At 44.8% G+C, this 25,481-nt stretch overlaps 1 protein-coding gene across 3 annotated transcripts in view; it reads right to left on the bottom strand.

Moving 5' to 3' along the window:
• Nucleotides 1–6,516: 6,516 nt before the first annotated feature.
• SLC37A3 (solute carrier family 37 member 3) overlaps nucleotides 6,517–25,481 on the bottom strand; it is a 46,547-nt gene continuing 27,582 nt past the window's right edge. For all 3 annotated transcript variants that reach the window (XM_039482762.1, XM_039482755.1, XM_039482745.1), the window contains exons 8-15: nucleotides 23,529–23,613; nucleotides 22,224–22,405; nucleotides 15,626–15,767; nucleotides 14,314–14,415; nucleotides 13,460–13,507; nucleotides 12,627–12,778; nucleotides 10,709–10,774; nucleotides 6,517–8,881 (exon numbers count right to left, since the gene is read on the bottom strand). In XM_039482762.1, coding sequence (XP_039338696.1) covers nucleotides 8,789–8,881; nucleotides 10,709–10,774; nucleotides 12,627–12,778; nucleotides 13,460–13,507; nucleotides 14,314–14,415; nucleotides 15,626–15,767; nucleotides 22,224–22,405; nucleotides 23,529–23,613 — 870 coding nt within the window. In that variant the 3' untranslated portion in view covers nucleotides 6,517–8,788. The remainder of the gene's footprint in view (nucleotides 8,882–10,708; nucleotides 10,775–12,626; nucleotides 12,779–13,459; nucleotides 13,508–14,313; nucleotides 14,416–15,625; nucleotides 15,768–22,223; nucleotides 22,406–23,528; nucleotides 23,614–25,481) is intronic.

Raw genomic sequence — 25,481 nt, 5'->3', positions numbered from 1 at the left:
ATGTGTTATTTCTACACCAGTTCACTTTGCTATGGCATTTTCTCTTTTGGTGCCCTGAAAGCTTGTTCTTTCAAAAGAATTATTCCTTTAATTTTGTATTTGTCGCACTGTGACGGTGAGGGGCCCAGCCTGAGATCCAGGCCCCATACAATTGTAACAAAAAGTACCTACCCAAAAAGGAGAGGCGAGATTATCCAATCGTTAGGGCAGCTAGCCTAGGACTTGGGGAGACCCTTGTTCAATTCCCAGCTCTGCAGCAGATTCCCTTATTCCGGAGGGAATTCTGCACCAAAAAATTAAAAATTCTGCACAATTCTGCAAATTTTATTTGTCAAATAAATGTGGAGGCTCCAGCATGGCACTGGGTAGCACAAGGCCACTGGCTGCACAGAGGTGGGAGATCACCGTACAGCTCCCCCCTTGGGACATGGACTCAGTGGTGAGGCTGCACCCAACCCTGACACAGCGCAAGGACAGGCCCTGCCCCTCAATGCCAGGTGCGGGCAGTCAGGCAGACTCAGCGAGGCAGGAGCCAAGTGTGGAGGGATCCAGGTGAGCTAAGAGAGTTCTGTGTGGGGCAATCTGGGTGTGGGCAGCTGAGTGGGGGATTCAGGTGTGTGAGGGGACCTGGATGCACAGGTTTGTTAGGGAGTTCTGGGATCAATGGTAATGGGACTCAGGAGAGGAATTCAGGTGAAGGTGGTTGGGGCTCAGCAGTGGGGGTCTTGGTAAGTGGGGGGCAGACAGAGATTGGCCTGGGAATCAGTGAGGGTCCAGATGCTGGGTGGGCTCAGTGGGGTGGAGATCCAGGTGCAGCTGGTTGGGGCTCAGTGGGGTGGGGATACGGGCAACTCATCCGGGTGGTTCAGGGGCAGGAGGAGTGGGGATCAGCCCGGGCGGGGGGGAGGTTCTGGGCGGGAGGGTCTGCAGGGAAGCAAAAATCTCTGGAAGACATGAATTCTGCACATGCACAGTGGCGCAGAATTCCCCAAGGAGTAACTCCCGGTATGACCTTGGGCCAGTCACTAACTGTCTGGGTTCAGTTCCCCATCTGTAAAATGGGGATAATAGCACTTCCCTGCCCCTCAGAGGGATGAGAGAAGTACATTAAGACTGAGGCGCTCAAGTGCTATGGAAATGGGGACTATAAAATGTACCCCACATAGAAAGAAACTGATTACAGTCTAACTGGACAAGACAAAGGGTGGGAGGAAGAGACCATTATCACCCCCATTTTATAGATGAGGAACCACGGCACGTAGCAACTACGCAACTCGGCCAGGAAGTCTGTGAGAGTAGAACCCAGACTTTCTGAGGTCCAGGCCAGTGCTGTCTCCACAGGACCCACCTTCCTCGAGGAAGCTGTGGAACACTCACTTTACACCCAGGAAAATGCAATTGTTTTAACAGCACTGTTGCATTAACAAGTATAAATGTCCTATGAGAATTACAGAGGTGTTTCTTCTGAATACAGTTTCTCTCTCCGCTCTACTGCTCAGTCTATCAAAGCCAGCAAAGCCCAGCTGCCAGCAGGAGAGCTGAAACCCCAGTGCTGGTACAAGAGCAGCTTGTTGGTGGAGGGGAAAAATCTTCCGTGAGATCCTGCCTCCCACTGCCTTCAAAGAGGCCCCACATTGCCCTTCCCTTCTGGCTGCGATGGACTGGCTGGTAAGCTCTCTCAAGACCCCATCAACATTGTGCCTCGGTCAGCCAGAGGGAAATGGCTCAGATAAAGGACCCCCATCCAGAAGTTTGGTGTTTTCTCTGCAGCGCTCTCTAACACTGCCATTTCAGAGAGCTGAGGGACCACACCCGAAACCCCCCCTGGACTGGTCATTTAAACAGCTGGGCCAGGCCAGATTTTCTAGTAAAAAAGTGTCTTCTCTTTTTGATGTCTCAGCTGGTCACGTGATTGCACCACAGACTTCAGTCTGCATTGTACAGTAGCTGCAGGCTGGGTTATGGCCCTGTAGTTCTACTGACAGTAGGGTAGTCGTATTGTCTGATGGTTAGAGCATGGGAGGGGGAGTTGAAACTCCTGGATTCTGTTCCTAGCTCAGTGTGTGGCCTTAGCCAACTCTCCCCACTACTCTCTGCATGTTTATCCATCTGTAAAATGGGAATAATATCTACTGCACGGGATGTTTGTAAGGCATGTTGAGATCACGGGATGAAGGCACTAGGAGAGGCAAACATCCTGCGTTTAGTAACATCTAATCGTCTGAATAATCTGCTCTGACACTACACATATCAGATCCAACCACCCAGGCACATTTTTGATGGCAAACAAAATTCTTCTCCCTTTGTAAAACAAGAACCATGCATCAGTTTCAGACAGAGATTCCGAAGACAACAGTTGCAAAGGAAAGCATCCCAGGTAGGATTTACTGTAGTTAAACCACTTTGCCAAAGATTATAAATGGGGGAGGGCTAAGGGAATTGGATTAAGGATAGATTTAAAAGGAATGAATACAGTTGGGACCACTGTTGCAGAGTGCAGGCGACGCCAGCTAAACATTTCTCAACAGCCAATCAATCAGTCTGACTGACAGAGAGCAACTCTGTTTTCTCTAGTAAAGGCTTTCCCCCCGCCTTCTCACCTGTTAAGTGAGCAAGGAATGTATTGCACCAAGAGGCCAACTAGACTGCATGTACCACACCACGGGTTACTCATCCACCTTCCCGGACCATTGAGTTGGGATTGTGGCCTATAGAGCCAAACTAAAATGTTCTCACCTAAACAATTTGTTTTTTTCTACTCGATTTGAACACATTATTTCTACATAGATACTACCCTGGCCTCTGAAGGAGGCTCCTCACCATGGAAATATTTATGCTTTATAAGCATATACTATGTAAATGTATTTACTTCCGACACTTCATTGATCACATTTTTTCGCCCCCTTTTAATTCTCTAGGGAAGTTGTGTGTGAATTTATGAAATTCCAAAGTCACCTTGGAGCTCCAATCCACACCCTACCAGGAGTACATCCTTCATCATTCACATCCACCCATTCTGTGATTACATTACAATGCTCCCTTTGTTAGTACAGAATGTACCGGCTCCTTCCCAGGCAGCCCGACAGATTAGTGAAGGGAGAATGAAAGAAAAAGGTTGTGGACCAAATTCATCCAAAGGCCTTACACTAGGGATGAATTTGGAGTCGGACCTGCATATTTAGTAGTAGAGGCAGAAACATGAACTAGCCTGAAGATTTTAAGTTCACTGGGGCAGAGATCATCTTCCTTGTATAAAAGTACAACATCTAACACATTTTGGATGCTACTTTAGTAGCAATCATGCTTTAACCACATCCTCCCTTCCTCAGGAAAATCAGTTTTTGAGAACAGCCGGCACATGAGCATAGACAGACAAGGCACTAGTATAAAAAGGTGTCCTCATTATCAAACAGTACATCCCACCCTAGAAAAATCTTGTGTAGGTGCATGCACATGACACTAGCTACAAAGAGCTATTCCGCTGTGCCTACCAACTCAGAGTTTGTGCTCCATTACACTTTCCAAGATAGTAAATTAGTGCCCCATTTTGGCTAATTGCTGTGGCTAATACAATTCCAGCACCACAGTCCATATTATTGCAGGAACATGTTCATCTGTATGGTCACCAGTACAGCTGCTTCTTCACACGCCAGTGGCTGAAAACACAGTCACCTGCTTCCGTGTGTTGTGCTTGTCGTCATGAGGTAGGAGAGATGAAGAGTAGACCAGACTGGTTCCAAGCAGACGTATTGGAATAATTTGATGTAAGAGTAAAGATCAGAGAGAGCAGCAACCCCTGAGAATTACATCCCCCAACCTCCATCCACTTGCAGAACCTCTCTTCCCCACAGTAGCAAATCTAGGGTAAGACTTTCCATAACCATTACTCTGTTACTAGCTGCATATAAGCATCTGGCTTTGAAAAAACACATTGCTCCCCTCAGACGTGAACTTGAGATCAGTAATATCAGGAAGAGCTAGTTTTGGAAAGCCTGTCCCATCTGCCAGATTGAAAAAGCCAGTGAACTTGTGCCACTGGGGCAAATAAGGGGAACAGGATTTCTTCCAGCTGCATCTGGAGTCCAAAAATCCAGAGCATTACAACCCATCCTGAATCTCAGAGACCTCAACCAATAGGTTACAAAAGAGGAGTTTTAAACACTGTCTGAATAATCCTGTTCTTGTCAGAAGGCAGAGGACTTGCATGCTCCGGATCTGAGGGCCTCTTATATGCTTCTAAGGATGAATCCATATGGGATGACCAGATAGCAAGTGTGAAAAATAGGGACAGGGTGTGGGGTAATAAGTGCCTCTATAAGATAACGCTCCAAATATTGGGACTGTCCCTATGAAATTGACACATCTGGTCACACTAAATCCATATGGGATGAGAATCTGGATGTCATTCCCATGTCTGGATAGATGGCTGATCAAGGAAAGTACACAGAGGAATTCAAGGGTCTGAATGCAGAATTTGCCATACCAGATCAGCTACTTGTCTGTCAAGTGAAGCTCATTACAATTCATACTACCCAATATAAAACAGCTTTTTCCTAAGATAGACTATGTAGGAGCCCTGCTAACTGATCTCAGACAGAAGCCCTCCTTCTCTACTGAATAGTTTGAAGTATATTGGAAGGACAAAACAGAGTCCATTAGCATCAGGGGACTTTGATGAAAATGTTGGATCTCACAGTTGCAATGGTTTTCATAGGCACCCCTGGCACATCCTCTTTCGGCACCCTCAAAAGGCATTTGCCCAAATCGCAGAGACTCTGGAATCAATAGTCTAACACACGGACTCTTGGGAGAAGCACTGGCTACATGGGAGTCCAAGAGAACATTCTGAATCAGTTTCCCAATTCTTACTCAATACTGTAGTAATCATATAGATGAATCTACCCTAAGCTTAGGAGACAGAGAAAGGTCGCACATCCAGCGTACTTGGTCACACCAGGAATCCAACCACCACAGAAGTGTCTAGGAATTGTAAATCTTGCTTGTATTTCAGGTTTTCAGAGAACAGTAGGCAATTTTAAATGGATCAGATGTTTTAATTGGGGGTAGGGGAGGGAGATGTAAGGGGAAATGGATGCATGGGGAGAAGGAGAGTATTTAAAGTGCACTGTCTCCTTTAGAGCAAAGCTTCTCCCCAAAAACTCAGGAGAAAAAAAATACATTACATAGGATCTTTATAGGTCCCCAATGGTTAAGGCAAAATTGGGTTCCTACCACTACTGGAGATGGCAATGGCAGATGATATCCAGCTAAGAGATGTGCAATGTCTGATCACACAGACCCAAGGCATTCCAGTGCGTGAACTTTACTGGCAGGATCAAGACTGACTAGCTTAGTATCCAGGGCATGACATTCCACTGTTCAAGATACTTGAAAGGGGTCTACCAGATGAGTGTAATTTAAAATGAGAAAGTATTGTAGGGGTGGTGCAAAGGGGTAGCCAGTGCACATCCTTTTAATTTGTTCCCCACCAACTTGATTACCCCCTAGATCGGTCACATTCTGGCTACCGCCCAGACACCTGGGGAGCATTTTTGGTATTTTGCTATTCTATAATTTTAAAAACTCTGAAAATTAACCAATATTTCTGCCTCTCTCCTTGCTCAAATGATAGGTTCCAGATATCATGGTCATGATCATAGTGGTGGGAGGGCTTTTTTGGTGAGGGGATAGAGGGATTGAGGTTGCTTAGCATCATCTTGTTCAAATAGCCATTACAAGGAAATAAAGTTTTCTTCAGGTACCTAGAGGCTAGGATATTCTGATCCTAGTCATTCACAGAAACATGGAAGCAGGGCAAGAAATCACTGCTTCTCAGAAAAATTACTGCTAAACAGTTTTCTTGTAGGTAGTGAGGGGCCATGATCTCTGGGTGTCTCACGAAAGCCAGTGTCTCACCCCAATCTGAGTTTACAGAGCGCTATGAAAAAAGAACACAATTAAAAAGCTCCCCACTGTGTCCATCTAAGACAGGAGCCAGGGCGAGTTCAGGTTTGTGCTCAGAGAAACGAGCAAAGAAGGTACCTAACAAGGATAGCAAGCATGTTGTGTTTAATGCTGAATGAGCAGCATATGACTTCTATATTCAGAGGGGAAAAAAAAAATCAGGTATGTGTGGCTTCTCAGAGGCCATTAATCACACTGTTCTCAGTGCCTCTGGCAGGGAGTCTCACAAAGCTTCTTATGAAATTGATCAGGAAGTGTGCGAAACTAACGAACAGCAACATGTTGCCTCTTTCTGGTTGGGACGGGGATTTGTTGTAAGTGGTCGCAAGAGTTAGGAACTGAGAACACCGAGGAGAAACAGGCGTAGACAGCAGGCAAGGGCTGCGTAGGCCCAGCTCTTCAGAACTAATTACTAGGAAAACAACTGCAACAACACTGTTACACCTGTAACTCAGAACTATACAAAAAAAGGAGGAAGAGTTCTGTTTGGTGAACTTTATGATTTTAGACGGGTGGAGTGGAGTGGAATAAAGCACACAAAAGAATTCCACATGAGTTCACCAAAAATAATGATTTATTCAGATGACATTGATTTGACATTATCAGAATCAAAACGTTTCTCATCGCCGCTGCTTGAGGAAATACACCAGCCAAAGGGTCTAGTGTAAAAATAAATATATTAAGATTTGGGTGGAATGCACAGCCAATCAAGTATTAGCAATAAATATGCTGTGCTCCAAAATACCCTCTGAACAGTTGCACATGCTCTGAAGCTCAGTGTGCAGATGGAGTCTGCAACCAATTTGACATGAAATGATTTGCTATGAAGGCTGCAATCTTCATTTCCGTCAGAACTTAGTTGGCACCTCGACAGTCAACCAAAGCCTGGAATCCAAAACCTCCATTCTCAGACACATGAACAGACTGGGCAAACAGTGCCACCAACAATTTCCAACATGAATTTCAAGGAGTTCACTTCTATTTAGAAATGGACTAAGGACTGGTTTGGGATCTGAATACTTAGCTAAGTGTCCCAATGAGTTGAGGGCACAAGGGTAGGTCCCCGAACAGCATCTCCTCAGGACCACCCCGAATTAAAATGGCAAAAATTGGAATAAGGGTGGGAAGAAGAGACAAGAACATGGGTCCCTTATATGATTAACTGTGCTTTCTCCCCAACCACTGGACTGTCTGAAGGTCAACTAAAAGCAGAGAGGAAAAGATCTAAAAGCAGAAAACATCTCAGACAAAGAAGGAGGACGACGACTTTCAGAAACCATAGAAGAAATAGAGCAACCATGTTTTCCCAGTAAGTGAAGCTGCGAAAACAGTTGGCACTGCAGGATCAGCAAACAATGTCTGAGCAACAATTCAATACAATAAGGCACTAACACTTTCCCACATTAATCACATGATTAAACATTTACATTCAGACATTTTAAAAAAATCACTGTACACTAAGTTTAAAAAAAAGGCAATTTTCTATTTAAAAAAGTTCCTTTTTTTTTTTTTTCAAATTCTTAGTTACCTAAGAATTTTTCCATCAATGTGACAGGTGTTAGTAACTTGCTTAATGCATTATGGGAAGGTGCTCAGATGCAACGGTGTTAAGCACAGAATAGAATTACATGTCTTTGTAGCTGGCTTTCATAAGAAAAATAGATGTGTTATCAGACTGACAGCCCTGGAACCTGAAGGTTTCTGTCTGTCCATCACGTCAGTAAAGCCTGGGCAATGCCGTGTCAGTTTCGTCACACTACCCCACTAATGTGCCTCAATCCTAACCCAGAAGCATCACATATAAAGGCAGAGGAATAGTTCAGACTCACTTCATTCAATCTTGGGTCTGCTGTGCTGAGGAAGGATAAATGGTCAACTGTCCACAGAGAACAGGACCGATGACACCAGCTTCTTTCAGAAGTGTCACCCAAATAGCCATCAAATGCAGAGACCAACGACTTCAGGTCACAACTGATCTGACAGCCAACTGGTGAAAGAATCTGTATCCCAGTCCCAATCCTCAAAGCCATATAAATGGCCGCTTTTAGATCTATAAAGTTTACTGCAATCCTTGAAAATTAGTGTTAAAAGAGGATTATCCTCCAATTCTACAGTATTTGGCTACTTAAATATTCAGAAATTGCAGGGTTTCGCAACAACAACAATAAACAGATCAAGCATGGAGTTAGCTTCTGATGGAGAAATTATCTGTATATGGGAGGGTTATTAACTAAGGATAGTAGAGATTAATCTGTGTATAGATTTAGCAAAGGTATTTTCAGGACACCTGGACAGCACAAATGCATCCGATTCCAAATAAACTTTTTGCTCATTCTTCTAAACCAAAGCAAGAAAGAACTTCAGAATATTCACGAAGTGGGCTGTGCGGTTTCTGCAGCATAATGAGGTCTCACCAATCACTGTAACATTGACTCCCCATCTTCAGTTTTAAATATCTGACACTTGTCATCAGGACATCCAGAAATAATCAGTAAAGGTTATGGCAATGGGACCACAAACCACGAGGAAAGAGCGCACTTGCTGACTTGAAAGGCTCCAGTGGGACTAGAGCCAAACTGATTCATCCCTCTATCTTGGAACAGTAGCTCCATGTTGCAGATGGCCTCGATCCATTTGGGTATTTGGTATTCCAACAGCAAGTTCTCCAAGGCTGGTCTGCAAAACCTTGTGGCACATTCTGAATTAGTCCAAACTTGCAGGGCAGGAGGGGGAGAAAAGAAAACAAACATAAACCTCCCAGAATTTTGATTTGTCTCCCAGTTGTTGATTTTCCTTGGACAGTCCCTCTGAAGGGAAGCGGCAGTCACCCAGTCCGCGTACGCAAGCGTCTCTCATGCAGGAGCAATCTAATTTCCCTCACTAGTAACGGCGAGATGAACAGGATTGTTGAACTTGTCTGTGGAAAGAAACAACATGAAGGACAATTAACACATGTACATGCCACTGCATCTTCCCTCCAACACATTTTAGAGGCATTTGTAAGCACAGAAAGCTGAGAGTGAAACAGGAAAGTCAAAGTTTGCCTATCAGAAGGACAAAAATGGGCTTTAGACTTTCACGGAAGTTTCTGTATAAGCTAAGGCTCTTCCCTCTACTCCATGGCTTTGCACTGCTCTCTCTGGAGCCTATCAAAAAAGGAATCTCAGAGCAAAGCAAGGCATCACCCCAGCCCTAGCCCTAAAGGAGAAGTAGGTGGATTATGCAAGACTCCCAGCCACTACCAACCTGAGCAGCTCAGAGTGTGAACTCTTATCTCCTAGGCAGAAGCACTGTACTTCCACCATACTGGGCCAGCCCTATAGAACATTTTCATTTTGGTCCCTCAATGTCTGATCATCCCTCCCACCAACCCAAAAGAAAGGGCTGCACAAATTACCAGCTCAACTGCATGCAGATGTGGTCACCCTGTCTCAAAAAAGATATATTGGAATTGGAAAAGGTTCAGAAAAGGGCAACAAAAATGATTAGGGGTATAGAACAGCTTCCGTATGAGGAGAGTTTAATAAGACTGGGAAAAGCTTGGAAAAGAGGTGACTAAGGGGGGGGGGGGAAGATATGATAGAGGTCTATAAAATTATGAGTGGTACAGAGAAAGTAAATAAGGAAGTGTTATTTCCTCCTTCCAATAATAAAAGAATAAGGGGCACCAATGGAAATTCATAGGTAGCAGGTTTAAAACAAAACACAAGAAAGTATTTTTTCCACGCAATGCGCTGTCAACATCTGGAACTCCTTGCAGAGGATGTTGTGAAGGCCAATACTATGACAAGGTTCAAAAGCAGCAAAGAGTCCTATGGCACCTTATAGACTAACAGACGTATTGGAGCATGAGCTTTCGTGGGTGAATAGTCTTGCATCCGACGAAGTGGGTATTCACCCACAAAAGCTCATGCTCCAAAACGTCTGTTAGTCTATAAGGTGCCATAGGACTCTTTGCTCCTTTTACAGATCCAGACTAACACGGCTACCCCTCTGATACTTAAATGTTCAAAAGGGAGCTAGATAGATTCATGGAGGATAGGTCCATCAATGACTATTAGCCAGGATGGGCAGGAATGGTGTCCCTAGCCTTTCTTTGCCAGAAGCTGGGACTCATGACAGGGCATGGATTACTTGATGATAACCTGTCTGTTCATTCCCTTTGGGGCACCTGCCATTGGCCACTGTCAGAGGACAGGATACTGAGCTTGATGGACTTTTGGTCTGACCCAGTATAGCCATTCTTATGTAACATCAGCTCCTTGGAAACACTGGAAGCCATGTGACAATGCACTTGCACACAGGGGAGTTGGAGGGGGCAGAATCTTAACTTGGAAATTAGAGTGAAATTCAACCAGAACGAATATTGCACACCACATACAAGAATTTTTAAAAGGGGTAATGGCAAGTGCTTCCCTTTCTATCACTTAGAAAACCTGTTTTAAAAATCTATTCTTGTTCATTTGGCAATAATAATTCAAAATCCATTTTTTGATTGGTGGAAGGAACTGATATTACCACGGCTGATTTAGATCACTTCCTGGTGTGCCCCAGCCATATACCAGCTCTGGGAACAGCATTATAATTAATGGCTGTGGCAGAAACAGTTTAAGGTGTGAAAGTCATTAAAGCTCTCACAAAAAAGATCCTATTATTTATTTGTTTATTATTCTAGGGTTCAGAAATTCTTTTCAGCTGCAGACTCAACACGGGTGAAAAAGCTAAAGAAGAAAAGACCTCTTACCATAAGAATGAAGAAATAGAAAACCCACATCCATCCCAGATTGTCCTGGATCAAAGAAACTAGATACTGTAAAGAAACAAAATACGATATTTAGATCATCAACACATGCACAACTGTGAGGGGTGTTTTTCTGGTGTCACCCTTTCATTTGTATCTCCCTGAGTTTGTGTACCTTTATCAAAGAGGAGAAGAAAAGAAAAAGAAAAAGAAAAAAAGCAGCCAATCACAAATTCTCTCTTTTAGATCTAGCGGCTCCTTGCCTGGCATAATGGGAGAGTTGCTTCCTTAATCCTTCTATATAAATCCATATAAGATAGGTGAAAGAGAGATACCAGCCTGAAGCTTTACAGGTAACAATGTTCAGTGAGGAGAAAAACTAATTACAGCTTCAAGGGGCGACAATTTGACTAGACTGAACAAAGGATTTTATTGCACAGAACATACAGTTACATAAGTGAATGTAAATAACCTCAGAAAAGCGGAACACTCTAGGAAGATGTACAACTTAAAAAGGACATGCATTTTCAGCAGCTATGCAAGCATTAGCTAGTTAACCCTTTCCAACACCCTGTTATGCAGATAAGATGCTCAAGCTTCTGCACTGATTTACATCCTGAGCTCAACAGGGCTTTGCAAGTTTCAAGTAAAGACAGAAATTATCCCTTATATGCAGTATTTGAATACAACTCTGATTAAAGTGCCTCTGTACCTCTCTATTACTGAGCACATTGGCACAAAAACAGGATCTTCATTTTGGAAGCGTTCCTGGTGCTTCTGCTGCTTATTTCCCCACCTGGAGTGACACTGATATGAGTGCATTCCCACTGATGTGAGTGCAAGTCCAGATAGCGAAGCAGTGAGAGGCAGAACTTTTCAGAAAGAGAGACCCACTTTTCATGACACTCTCCTTAAGAAGTGGTAAATGTGTGGAAAGGGGAAGATGCAGGAAGCATGGTACACTGGGAAATTTGTTTCCAAACAAGATTTGAAAGGTGTTAGCAGCCTGTTAAATGTGGAAAACTAAGCATCTCAGAGAAAGAATGACCGACCATTTCATTTACTGGGGAGAACCACCTCAGTCAGTAGTTAACAAGTTCTTCTCTACCTGCAATCAGCACCGCTGATATTCACAGGAATATTCCCACAAGTGCCAACTATGAACCCTAATTCCTTTGGGAAATGGGGGTGTGGACTCCACTCCAACATACATCTTGGTATCTCATGATGTTATACTCTCTCTAGTATTATGGGGCCAGTTACATCACAGGCCCTGTCCAACCCCAGAATCAGCACTATGTTCTTTCATGTGCATGAATTTTGTTTCTGCATAACAAGTACGTTCCTACTGCCAATGCCCTCAGCTTCTGCTTCAGTAACAATCTGTGGTCAATTCCTATAACAGCACACAGCGTGGAAGATGAAAGCAAGTGATACCAGTCTTACAGGATGTGAAGTCTGCCCTAGATAAAGAGAATCACACCCAAACTAGTCTAACATAACAAATTCTTATGTTCTATGTCAAGGGGACATTCATCTTAAAAAGAATATTTCGTAAATACATTTCTTCACCAGAGCTGCTAACACCACCTTATTTCAAAACTGAAAATAATTTAAAAATCCAATTTTCTTTTCACTATTTATGGAGTGTAAATGTTTTCCATATCTCAACGGCTCAGATTATGGAAGTGTCTAAACCCCATTTCATTCTCAAAATTTGTTGCCACAATATTTGCATTACAAACTCTGCAGAGACATTTTGTTTGTTAAACACTGTTTCAACTGGAAATTAAAAAAAAAAAAGATGAATGGAAACGTTTCAGCTGGGGTTGGAAGCTTTTTTCCCAGCCCCCATGTCACTCCCATGTAGAATTTTAAAGGCACATTCCCTAATTCCTCAATTCCTATCTCGTAATCTCACCTGGCCCACTGCAGCTCCAATGCTCCCAGTTCCGTCCACAATTCCTGTGACTGTTGCCAGAGCCTCACTGTTCCCTCTAACCAATTCTTGACGTCCCAGGTCAGCAGAAATCGCAGAGCTGATCATGTTAGATGGGCCTCCAATGAAAAACCCTGAAAGTACCAAAAGACCATCTTCCAATGACAGCACTGCAAGGAGGCTGCCATTGGCACAACCCAAGAGTTTCACAGGGCAGGGATTTTCTGCTACCCAGATGTCAAGGGCTGGGATGTTCTGGAAGTCTCAGTTGTGGGAACAGGTTGCAGTAAGGGGAAGAATGCTTCACTCCCAGAGGGTTTAGTTATCCCTCACAGCGGTTGTGATGTGCTTCTCTGTGCGTCTAAGGGAGGAAGTTGGGGGAAATTCACAGAAGCCCCTAAAATATGGGTGTTTGAAACCAAGGACCCTCACTCGTGCTGGTTAATATAGAGTCCACATCACGGGGTGCTGCCAAGGAAGCTCCCAAGTATGCACGTTTAGTGGCAGAGGAAGCTTATAGCTTCTTGTAGTATAAAGAACACAAGAGACGCTTGCCATCTGAGCTCTTCTAGTCTGCAGCATAATTCCTTATTCTACACCTCTGTTTGTGAAAGCTTCTTAAAACAGTGTTAACAACACCACCACCACCACCAAACAAAAAAAAACAGTTGGGCCTTCATGGTCACTCCTGTTGCGGCCATGGCATTTAGCGGAGAAGGCAGCACACTTGAATACATTAACAAGGTTTTACAGCAGTGTTATTGTTTTTCTGTCTACACAGCTACTGGGGTGAAAGTGATGTTTATATGACATACCTGTAATGGCCATGATGAACGCGTTGATGGGTTTGCTGTTTGGAGAACCTGCCAGGGGGCAGACAGAAAAGAGGAGTGTTAATAAAATAAGAAATAATTATATCTAACTCTTATACAGAGCTTTTCATGTGTAGATCTCAAAGCACTTTACAAAGGAGATCAGCTTCATCATCCCACATTTTAGATGGGGAGACGGAGGCAAAGAGTGGTCAAGTAACCTGCCAAAGACCACTCAATTAAAGGATTCCCTTGGTGCAGCCAGAGAGCATACATGTGAGATCTTCAACCTTATGATGGCTCCCAAGTCCACTGGCTTGCTGAGCCTAGATGTGTCCTTTAATTAGTTGTCCTAACAGACTGTTTCCAAATCCCATTAGTTGCCAGATGCTGGAGTGCTTCTGTAAATGGTGTGAAGTCTAAGAGCTTCTGACTTCTCATCCTTTCCTAGATCTTCTCTCACTCTTTGCACACACCCCCCATTGGCTTTTCCTCTTTCAAAATGTTCGCACCTTTGCGATACTGCTTTACGGGTTGTAACTCTGACATGTTGGCAATGCTAGAAATGCAGCCAAAGGAGCACATCTAATGCCAGATTCCTCACTGGCACAAAGAAACCCAAGCACTCAACCCACATCTTTCCCCATCGTTAACCAGAATCCGAAGAAAGACTTCTTCCCAGATGCCACGATCTCTTGGAGCAATACAACCTTGCAGAGTGTGACTGACCCAGAAATATACTCTAAAGGGCAATATCCTGAACCAGAAACAGGTTCGAGGCATAGAAACTGGCAAGTGCCCATTCATCTGGCCCAAAAGGTCCCCCCCTTGCCCATGGTAATGCAAAATATACTCACGACTGTATCCAAAGAGAGACCCTATAGCCAGAAGCAAGCTGATCGCTAGCACTGGAGCTCGCTTCTGTAGCATATCGGAAATCAAGCCTTGGATTGTCCCACCTGCAAAAATAAAATGAAAGCTCATCATGTCCTTCCAATTAACATATGGAAAACCACACACTGCTGCACTTACTGAATTCTGTTCTTTTATCTTTACCTCTGGCACCTCTATAGTGGACAAAACTCTCACTGCCGCCTGAGACACAGTCAAGGCAATATCAAAGCAGGGTACTCAGGACACAGTAGCGAGGACTGATTACTATGTCTCGCTCTCTCTGCGTGTAGCCAGTCAGCGCTTCTACTGTTTGTTCCCTTTCCCCACACACCCTTCCTGTAATCTCAGTTCAGGTCTGCGCAATGTAACACATCATGGCCGTCTCCTAGAGTTTCCTACTGTTCCTATTAATGGGTCTGCTCCGCTGGTGGGAGCACTAGCACATAACCGATTCTAGACACCCCAGTGACACTTTTAACACTTTGTTCTCTAACCCTGCTCAGAGCAGATCTACCACCACAAGGGTTACAATGCTGGCAGCTTTGTCTACACTAGCATGCCCATCATGGCAATCACCAGTGGAGCTGCACTGCCGATAATGCATTAGGAAATAATTCTAGTATAAACAAGACCATAAGAGGCAGCAAAGCAGACCCAGAACAGGAGTGTCTTGCAGGAAAGCAGAGTGGACTACTTACCCAGCCAAGGAACAGTGAACATGGGAGAGGAGAGCACAAGCCATAAAGAGAGGCTCTCTTTGTTCTGGCTAGGAGGCACAGGTACAGATTTTACCACTGGCATAAACAAGCACAACTACACTTGGCTCCATTGAAGACAATGGAGTTGTGCCCGCTCACCCCAGTGCTGAACCGAGCCCTTTGTTTGCAGCAACGTGGGAACGGCTGCTAGGGTAGAGTGTACCCCTAATCTAGGCCTATCCTCTCGCTCAGGGATTCCAGTGGGAAGTAGGACAGAAACCTGGGGGACATCTGATTGAGTGGGATACTCTCGCGTTCATAGCAAGTGACAAAAAACTCCTATTGCTGAAGTGTACAGAAATAGGGTAGTACCCCTTTAAACATTCTGTGAGCTCTCTAGAGGTACTCCCTATGTCCTATGTTTTACAATGCAGACAGAGCAGCAGTGTATGTAACCAGACCTTGCATGCTGGGCACATTCAGTAAACTGGGCCCAGGTGGTTCCTTCATGTTAAAGAGCAAGAGACCTAAGAGCTGGGCAACGAAAAAAAATAAGTTGTTTTCTTGCTGCACTTACCTATGATTCCTCCCACATCGTACCAAATTGAAAGCTGGTCAGCTTCAGCCTCCTTCCATCCAAAGTTGTTGCTGAGGTAGAACGGCAGCCAGAAGAAGAAGGAGTAATTCACTAGTTTCAAGCAGGCATAGGCCAGGGAATACTAAGACAAAAATAGCCAAAAAACCAGCAAGCAGTTAGCACTAGAAAAACACAAGTAGCAACTCCTCCTCCTTCCACAGCTGACGCTCCCATGGTAAGTGCTTCTGCATTTCACATGAGAATGCAATGTCAGGAAAGCCCAATGCTGAACATCAAAGGGACAGATTGGGGGGAGGAGAAAAATCAACCAGGATGTCTATTTTTAGTGTTCTTTTCATTGGACACAATGGGTTGAAACACCAATTCTTCCAGCAGCTTCACTTGAAGCACAAGCTTCTAAAGAGGAAAACAATCAGTTCATCTCCTAGATCAGAGGAAGTTAACCACGTGACACTAAGCAAGCCAGGGGCCCTTAATTATTTGCGCACTATGTTGAGAAAGACTATGGCAAGCACCACATTTTATCTGCATCACTGTGTGCCATTCAGAATACTGCTACATACTCAAAGCACCCTACAAAGAACTCCTCGTAATACCCAAATGTTTGTATCCCAGAGCCCAAGACACAAGCTTTAGGCATGCTTGAGAGCACCACGTCTCCCTACAGCTGAGACTGTTTGTGGTGCTCTTGCTATGGTTCTGGGGAGTGAACTTGCCTTAGCTTGCAGGAGGGCTCTCTCAGTGGAAATACCTCCCCTTGGACAGCCCAGAGACCCGGTTCAGCAGCTGTCAGGGCAGGTATAAGGTTATTTTGTCAGCCATGTTTGCAGAGTTCCAGCGCTGAGTGGCAAGCGCTGTAGCTTTTTAAGGTACCCAAGAGGATAGATTGTGGATGTGTAATTATCGGCTTGTTTTAATATGGTAAGAGACATAGATGATACAGTGATTAGTGCCAAAGACATTGGATATAAAATAAATGCCTCCTAACACACAGATTTCTTCAGCAGGCGTTTGATTAGAAAGCGGAACAACGGAGGCTTGCATCCCTTTAAGCCTCCTGTCTTATAGGGCCCAACACTATGTGCCTCATGGGCAGGATTCCCACTGAAGTCAACCAAAGTTCTTCAGGAAGAGCAGGACTGGGCCTTACTGAGCCCACTGCTTATCATTACAAAGCACTTCAGAATGGTCGACTGGATTGCTTGAGAGACTAGCCATTCTTAATCTTCAGAGACCCAAGAGGAAGGCTGTCAGTTCCATTGCACTTGTTCAGTTGGAGAAGGGGAAAAAATGAAGAAAACCAGAGTAGGAATATAGTTGATTTGCTTCATGAGTGTATCTATCTCTTGGAAGTTATCCTTGTTTGTATTCAGGAATCCACATTCACTTTCCAGACTCACATCCAAGCTGCTCACAAGGCCCCATTAGTACAGTAAAGTAATTCTGGAACAACACAGGACAGATAATTGATTTGATCTTCCAGTCCTTTGCCCTGGCCACACAGGATTGTTCCTCCAATGTATTTGTTAGCACTCTGACCAACCTAATTTTACAGGGCTCAAGTGAGGGGACTTCCACTACTACTTTGGGCAGTTATTCCACCATCAGAACCTTTTTTCTAATACTCAGCTTCCATTTCTTTCACCGTTTTATCCCATTTCTCCCAGAACCTCCCCTGCCCCACCAAAAAATTAGTCCTCTTCTTGTATGGCCTTTACACAGCTCAAGGTGGTTATGTTCCCCTTAGTCATCACTTCACCAAGCTGTATACATGGAATTCCTCAGTGACTGAGGTGTCTGTACAGCACCCTGTCTAATGGCAGCCCTACTCTTACTGTGCCCGTTAGGTGCTACCGTAAGCATAGGCAATGCTGCCACCCAACCTATTATTAAGGTCATCAAACATGTCTCAATATAAAACCCTGTCTTCAGTTGTTTATAACTTTACCAAACTTTATCATTGGGAGTGAAGTTTTCCATGCCAGGTGTGCCCCTCAGGTTAGTGGGGTTTTGCCTTTAAGTTTAAGCCAAAATTGTTTCGCCATTTCTGAGAACAAGGTTCTTCTGCCCATTGTCACGGGGCAGGGTTCCTTCACCCTAGATTCCTGTCTGCAAACAGTCCTCACGCACAGCTAGTGACAAGTCCAACTGAAAGGGCTATAGTCACACTGTAAATAAACCAGAACAAGTTCCCCACAGCTGAGAGTTCATACATTCTCCCTAGGCACAGGGTGAGAGGGAAGAGATCTTGGGCTTCTCTGGCCCTTCCAGCTTATCCCTCCCCTCTTCCTGTCTGGCTTTTAGCTGTCCTCAGCCCGCGTGCTGAGCCATCTGGCTAATCATTCAGTCCTTAACCAATTATCTCCCTAATTTGTCCCATGTGAGGATGTTTACCAAGTGCCCAGAGTGGTGAGTCAGCATAAGGCTACTCTCACACTGTCCTTCCCATGTTAAAAACATTTCTGACTATTTCTTTGAAAAGTTCTAGTGCCCCACACTTGGAACAGGAAGTTGATGCTTCACAGAGGGGGGCATTTGTGTCAGGATCAGGGATGGGCCTTTTGCTATTCCTGTGAATATCTGCCATGTTATAAGCCTTTGGGGTGTGGGGGCGGAAAGTCCATGTTTGTACCTGCCTTTCAATGTTAGCAGCCACTGCTCCAGCCCCCCAGCATTGACCAGACTACACATGTGCCAACCCCACAGAGCAATGGAACATGCAGCACCTCCTCACAACTCCTGTGTGTGTGACTGGATTGTGCATGCGACAGCCCAGGGGTAGAGAGGCAAAGCCAGACATTCCTTACAATTGCAGCTCCCAGCTGCTCCAGGTTAGGGCTGGGCACCAGAACAGGGCAGGGAGCCCATCTCTCTTGTGCTCTCAAGAACCAACCTGCTGGTGCCAATGCAGCATGGAGGAGGAAACTGCCTGACTCAAATGCAGAGGGGACAAGAGCTGACCCTGTAGAAGGGAAAGGAGCCTGGTGAGACCGGGACAAGGAGGAAGAGAGAAAACTTTGACTGGGAGTGGAGTACTGGCCGGGGTGGAGGACAAGCTGGGATTGGTGGAGGAAGGAGACTGGGAATCATTTGGGAGGGGATGGATGCTTGGAACACTGAGGCCAGGTCTAAGCTGGCCTACATCGGTACAGCTACATCACTCAAGGGTGTGAAAAATCCACCCCCCCGAGAGACATAGCTACAAAGACCTCACCACCGGTGTTATGGAGAATTCTTCAGTCGACCTAGCGACGGCCTCTCAGTGAGATTGATTATCTTCATCAACAGGAGAAATTCTCCTGTGGGCGTAGGTAATGTCTACATGGAAGCGCTGCAGCTGCGCCACTGTAGTTTTTAAGTGCAGACAAGCCCAGAGACTGGAGGAGGAGGGATGGAGACTGGGACTGGCAGGACAAGGAGACTGGGAACTGGGGTAAGAGGAAAACAGCAAGACGGATCTACAGGGGAGAAACTGAACTAGAGACTGGGACTGCGAGATAGGTGGGGAATGTGGAATCACTAGAAACCAATGGATGGGGGAAGGGGAGATCGGACAAGGATGCTGGGGTAAGATGGGGAGAGTGGGTCTAGCTAGGCAAGGAGACTGGGTTGGTGGGGATGGGGAAGAGAGAAATGAGGCCTCAGACAAGGAGTCCAGAGGGGGAGACTAGGACTGGCTGAGTATGAAGACTGGGACACGATGCCTGAAGGAGATGGGGGCTGGGCCAAGGAGCGAGGACTAGATAAGAGAAAGGACTAGGACAGGGACAGGTTGGAGTGGAGGGGGCAGAAGGGTATGTGCTCACTAGAACACTCCCCTCCAGAACCTGAAATGGAACCCAAGATGGACCACACTGTTCCTCTGCTGTCAGTAAACAGCTGTGAAGTCCCCTGGCAAAGCGTGTCTCAGCCCCCTCTAGTGCTGGTCCACATGGGGGAGGACCACAACCTATTACCGCTACCAGTTACTCAATTAGCTCCAGTGGCAAAGGTCTCTGCAGTGGATCTAAAAGTTCTATCCCTGTCCATTACCTATGTGGATATCAATATGATGCCACCTGATGGATTTTTTTTTCAGTTTGCTTAAAATAAAAACCTAGGAAATACACACAAAATACTGTGTTAAAAGAACATTATGGGTGCAACGTTAAGGGTCGGATTTGCAGAAGTGAAGAGCGCACACTCAGCTGCAACTGAAGTCTGTGCTTTGAACGTATAATGCTAAGTACTCTGAACTAAATATCAGCCCCATGGCATCTCAAATTGGGTACCCAAAATTAGTGGGCACTTTGACCTCAATCTCCCTGTGCCTCAGTTCCCCATCTGTAAAATGAGGATAATACCACCCCTCACCTCATATGGTTGTTATGAACATAAATTACTACTTGTGAAGCATTCAGATACTGTAGTGATGAGCGCCATCGGAAAGCCCAGGAGGGAATTAAAAATTCTGTATTCAGAACAGGGTTTGAATAGTGTGTAGCAAATAAGGCTGGGGACCATACACTGAACAAGGATAAAACAAAATATTGAATAGCTGCTCATTAATTGAGCTCTGTCCATCCTGTGCACTGAATGACACAGGTGTCCTGTGGGGAAAAAGTGCAATCCTGTAATTAAAGACTACCATAACGCATACACACAAGGGCAGTATTGCCAACCCCAAAAGTTTGACATGTATGACTCAGAGCCCTCAAAATCACCACATGACCAAAAAAAGATTAGTATGGCTTTTGCTCTGTCTTGATTTTTGTACTCCCCTGCCTGCCGCATGCGTGTTTGTTTCCCCAAAGTTATGGGGAAAGGTAATTTCGGCCCTCACTGCAGGACCTCTTGCTGGTTGCCTGATGGTGTGGAGTTCCCAGCTTCTCCCCTAGCCTCAACATTCTAATTAATCCTGTGTCCCCCTCACTTCCATATCTGTCCATCTGCCTGTGCGGCAGTCAATTCTGGTTGCATAGGTGACCTCAATCCTGGCATTTCCTAACTTTTGAGTGCTTGATTTTGTAACCTTAACAATGTTCTTTTAACAGTTTGTGCGTGTCCAGTGATGTATTCTGTGTAGATGTCCCTCGACCACCTGATGGCGTCTGACACCATGAGTTGCCGCATCAGCCAAGCGTAGCGTTGACTGATTCCACATTCTCTCAGCACTCGCTCATTAGTGGGGTCCCACGCGCCCAAGGCTCTGACAATCAGTGCATGTGTCTGAACCTGGTAACCCTTAGTTCTCAAGGTTTCAGCCAGAGGGCCGTATTTCTCTACCTTTTGAGCTCAGGCATCGTGGAAGGCCAGGGTCTTGTTCTCGAACGGCACTAGACGTCTACCATGATGATCTTCTTTCTGTCCTAGGTGGTGATGACTATGTCCGGTCACCATTGGCTGTCGGTTCCGGGGATGGCAGAGTTCACGGCAACCTTCCCCACGGGTGGTGGGATGGCTCTAGCCAGGAGATCTTGGATGGCTTTGTGTCGCAGCTGCCAAGCTCTCGAATGGGACTTGCAGCTATACAAGACATGGGGTAGCGTCTCGTTGGCGTAGCTGCACTACGGACCGCTCCATTGAGTGGGATGCAGTTGAGCTGGGCACGATGGATGAACCGCCCGTCAGCAAAATGGGTGAAGCTGCCCCTGGCGAGGAAGTGGTTGCTGGAGTCCCACTTGCATATCACCTTGAATGCCTTCCCCTGGTCTGGCTTCCTTTTCCGGTTTTCCGTGTATTGGCAGCGGATGGCATCCTTCAGGATCCTTTTCAGCATGGTTCTAGCTCTTGGAGTGATGAATGTGTGATCTGCACTCTTCACTGGACATTGGCAATACCAGGAGGAATGAGCTGGACTGCTGATGAGAAACGCAGTCAGGAAAGTAAAAAACACTTTCCTCATGGATTGTTTTTTCTAAATGGACAACCAACCTAATTCTCAATTACGGAGGACAATCGCCACTCACTGATACATTTTGCTTTCCACAACCAAATTTCTGTACAACTTTTTCTGAGTGATGTACCCGAGTATTTGGAGTCTAATATATAAACTGTATTGTTAAATCTATTCACCTAAATTTGGGTTATTACTGATTATGCACTCTATGTATCTTATGACTTTTAAAAAACTAACTTTATATTTGTGAATAATCGAAGCCAGGGGTAGGCAACCTATGGCACGCGTGCCGAAGGCAGCGCGCAAGCTGATTTTCAGTGGCGCTCACACTGCCCGGGTCCTGGCCACTGGTCCGGTGGGGGGGCTCTGCATTTTAATTTTAAATGAAGCTTCTTAAACATTTTAAAAACCTTATTTACTTTACATACAACAGTAGTTTGGTTATATATTATAGACTTATAGAAAGAGACCTTCTAAAAACGTTAAAATGTATTACTGGCACACGAAACCTTAAATTAGAGTGAATAAATGAAGACTCGGCACAGCACTTCTGAAAGGTTGCCAAGCCCTGATCTAAGCACTATACCCAGCAGTGGACACTCTTTTCCCAACCTATGTATTATATATATTTAACATTAGCTTTAATAAAATTTTTAAATCTGTAAATCATCATCACAAACAACAATGCTGAGTCCTTACCAGTAGAACACCTGGTAGACAACAAGCTTGGAAAAAGCCAATGGCCTTCGGCTGGTTGCTAGTATCAGATGCTTGAATAGAGTAATTTTGATCATCCTCATCCTCCTCATTGTTGCTGATTAACGGTTTGTTTGCATCTTCTTCAGCACTGCCCTCCTGTTCTTCTCCAAGCTCAGGGAGGCCTATAACACATGAGAACGTACACTAGTAACAAAGGAAAACACCATTCTTTCCCCACACAAAACCCATGCGCACTCCTTTTAAGCATTTCTCCCTTCTGACACCCCCTTGCTCTCCCATACCTCCATCCTCCTTTGGCTTAGAAACTCTTCTAGATGGTGTTCTGCAGAGTCGCCAGTAGAAACTACCCCTTGTCTTCTAGCGCTCTTGAAAGTATTCTGTCTGATCCTGGCGTCGGCTTTGTCTGTTCTGAGTGTCTGGCCATTAGTTGGAAGACACAACAAATTAGTGCATTTCCCCCTATTTAGCGGCTAGACTCCCTGTGCGTGGGTCCTGCACACATCACCTCAGGCAGTATTTGAACATGGATGCTCACAGTGTACCAGCAGCAGTTCTGACAGATGAACTAACAGGAAGACTCTGTATGGTGGATTTGCTAGAAGCTGTCCTACGCTGTCTGACCTGGAGGACATCCTTATATACATTCCAACACTTCAACAGTTACCTCCTCTGCAGCCTCCCCAAAAACTTGGGAGACTCCACCATGTCCCTGACAATGCCCTGAAGATCTCTTTTCTACTCACATTGGAGACTCTGCCTTGTCAACCATCTTCTCAGATAAGGCCTGTGCCCCCTTTAGAGCTTATATGCCAATCTTTAAACAGCTGGCGGAGTTTTGCAAACCCAAGGCATTCTTTCCCCTCATGGGATGGAGAGGATTCTGAACCTACTGCTCAACACAATTTACTCCCATGGTAGTTACTTGCATGTTCCTCTATTAACTCTTAGAAAAACACCTAGTTCCATAGGAAGGACACTTGGGAAATGGTTGCATTCTAAGGAATATTGTTTGCACACTAGTTGGACCCCTCTTTGACCCTCTGTCCATGTGAATAACGTTGTCTGCACCTAGCGTGTTGCAGGCCTGGAAAACGTTCACTCAGGTAGCCACCACTGGGCTTCGAGGCAAGTTTAGAACTGTGTCAGTGACATGAACTTTTGGCAGCAGGAATTGGGTTTTTGAAGTGACATGGCAATGTTAACCACATTTTTAATGCCACACGGGAGAGCTGCAAACCTGCTTGCCGACTAGGGTTTAAGATGACACGGACCTCTTTTACTTACCCACTTCTTTCGGGGAAATCAAAAGTCCAAAGAAAACAATGATTCCTCCAGCAAACTGCACTGATGCTGTCACCAGGAAGGCATACTGGAGAGAAGAGAGAATAAAAGAACTACCTTTCACATTGCTCTTTGGCATCTCATTCTAAATTGAACATTCATCTCTATTTTTCCAACCACTTTCAATCACACATGGTCTCCATGCAATGAGACAGGCAATTTCTCTGTACCCCATCTCTGTGTGAGAGTAAGCCATACCAACATAGACTATCTCCATAAAACCTAGAAACACAGTCACCCCTGCCTCCAGAGCAGACTCTATACTGTTTACCACGCTGGAGGGGGAGCACTGGAATGGAACACATGATGGTGGGGAAGGAGCTTAGACACCGAACACTAGATTTTATTCATTTTTCCTTTAATGCAGGCAGATAATTAACATTTTGTCTTACAGCAATGGCCACAGCTGGCAGCTCACTGCTCTTTGTGGTTACAAGGCAGAGTACGTACAGGCATCTACCATTCAGAAGGGTGAACCCTAACGAATGTTCCTGGAGCTTAGCTTCCTGTTGGCAGAGGGAAATAAATTAAAATAATAAGCTATTGTATTTCTATACTATTTTTCAAGTTTGTGCAATAAGGACCTTCAGCCACATGAGCAGAGCACATGAACATTCCTCCCTTCACACTCTGCTGCATTTAAGATTTCCATGAGAGTGAATATTGGAGATGTGTGTATTTAGTCCATAAATACTGCCTTGTTCTCAGGTCACTAGCTATATAATATTGCTTTACAAGGGGCAGGGGTGGGCAGACAAGGAGAGAACTCCTCAAATCAGGTTGTATTGTCCAAAAGGTGAAGACTGGCGTTGCAGTCAGTGGACATGCTCGAGCTGGAGCCCCCTCGGTATAAGAGAGAAAAGGCTGCCAACAGAGGTTCTCTGTGAAGGGTCCTTGACTTTGAAGCTCTTCCCCAAACTTGGTCCAAAACAGCTTACGTCTGGCCTTTAAGCCACAATGCAAAACCCTTTTCTTTTCTCCCTGGCTTCTGATGATACGGTGGATTTAACATCTTTTTGTTGCTTGGCCATTGTGGGGTAGAGAAGTGCTGGAGAGCAAGTTGTAACGTATAACACTTTTATATTTCAATACTGTCAATGACACCTAGAGCACAGGAGAGCAGTTCTTTTATCCTATAGAACTCAAAAAAAAAAAATCAATAAATATGTCTACCTGAAGGAACTATTTTTACTCAAGTGATGGTTGGAAGTTGGGGGAGGAGTTTTGTTTTTAAGTACAATACTATTGTTCTCAAGCACGAGATTGCACCTGCTCAAGCCAGGCAGGTACAGGGTTGTCATAACGGAGGCCCAGTTTTCTTAGACTCCGCTAAAAATCTTACAAGATGCTCACTGAGCACAGTCAGATTGACCTTAGCACTGATTATTTTTATATCCCGTCCCCAAAAGAGAAGGAAAGCACCAACTCCACAGTGAGAACTACATTTCAAATTTAAGCCTAACCTCTTTAAAAGTATATGTAAAAATATGTAGTAGGAAGGGAAATTTTTACTGGTCCGTAACACAAAAACAGCTGAAGGTATTTTACTCAAACTTTCAAAAAAGTGTTTACCTCCAGGAGGAAGCCAAGAATAGACAACTCCAGCCCAAAAGGTGGATGTTTTGGGAAGCTGAGTGGCTGAAAACAGGTGGTTATAATGAAAGCTGTTTTGCTACCTTAACTATATCATAATTTGGATCTATTTCTATAAGAGGCCACATTAATTGCTAATCCTTGTTAAATGCTCCCTGAAGCAGCGGCATGCCCATCCCCACACCCTGATGGATGTCTGTGCCCAGGGCCGGATTAAGGTTATGAGGGCTAACACTAATGGGAGGGAAGGGTCTAAGTATGAATTACATATTGCACAAAAATTATGAAGTCATCAAACATTTA

This window comes from Mauremys reevesii, linkage group 1 (assembly GCF_016161935.1).
Source record: "Mauremys reevesii isolate NIE-2019 linkage group 1, ASM1616193v1, whole genome shotgun sequence".
NCBI classification, from domain to species: domain Eukaryota; kingdom Metazoa; phylum Chordata; order Testudines; family Geoemydidae; genus Mauremys; species Mauremys reevesii.
Note: the sequence above shows the minus strand (reverse complement) of the source record. Positions and strands in the feature narration are given on the sequence as shown.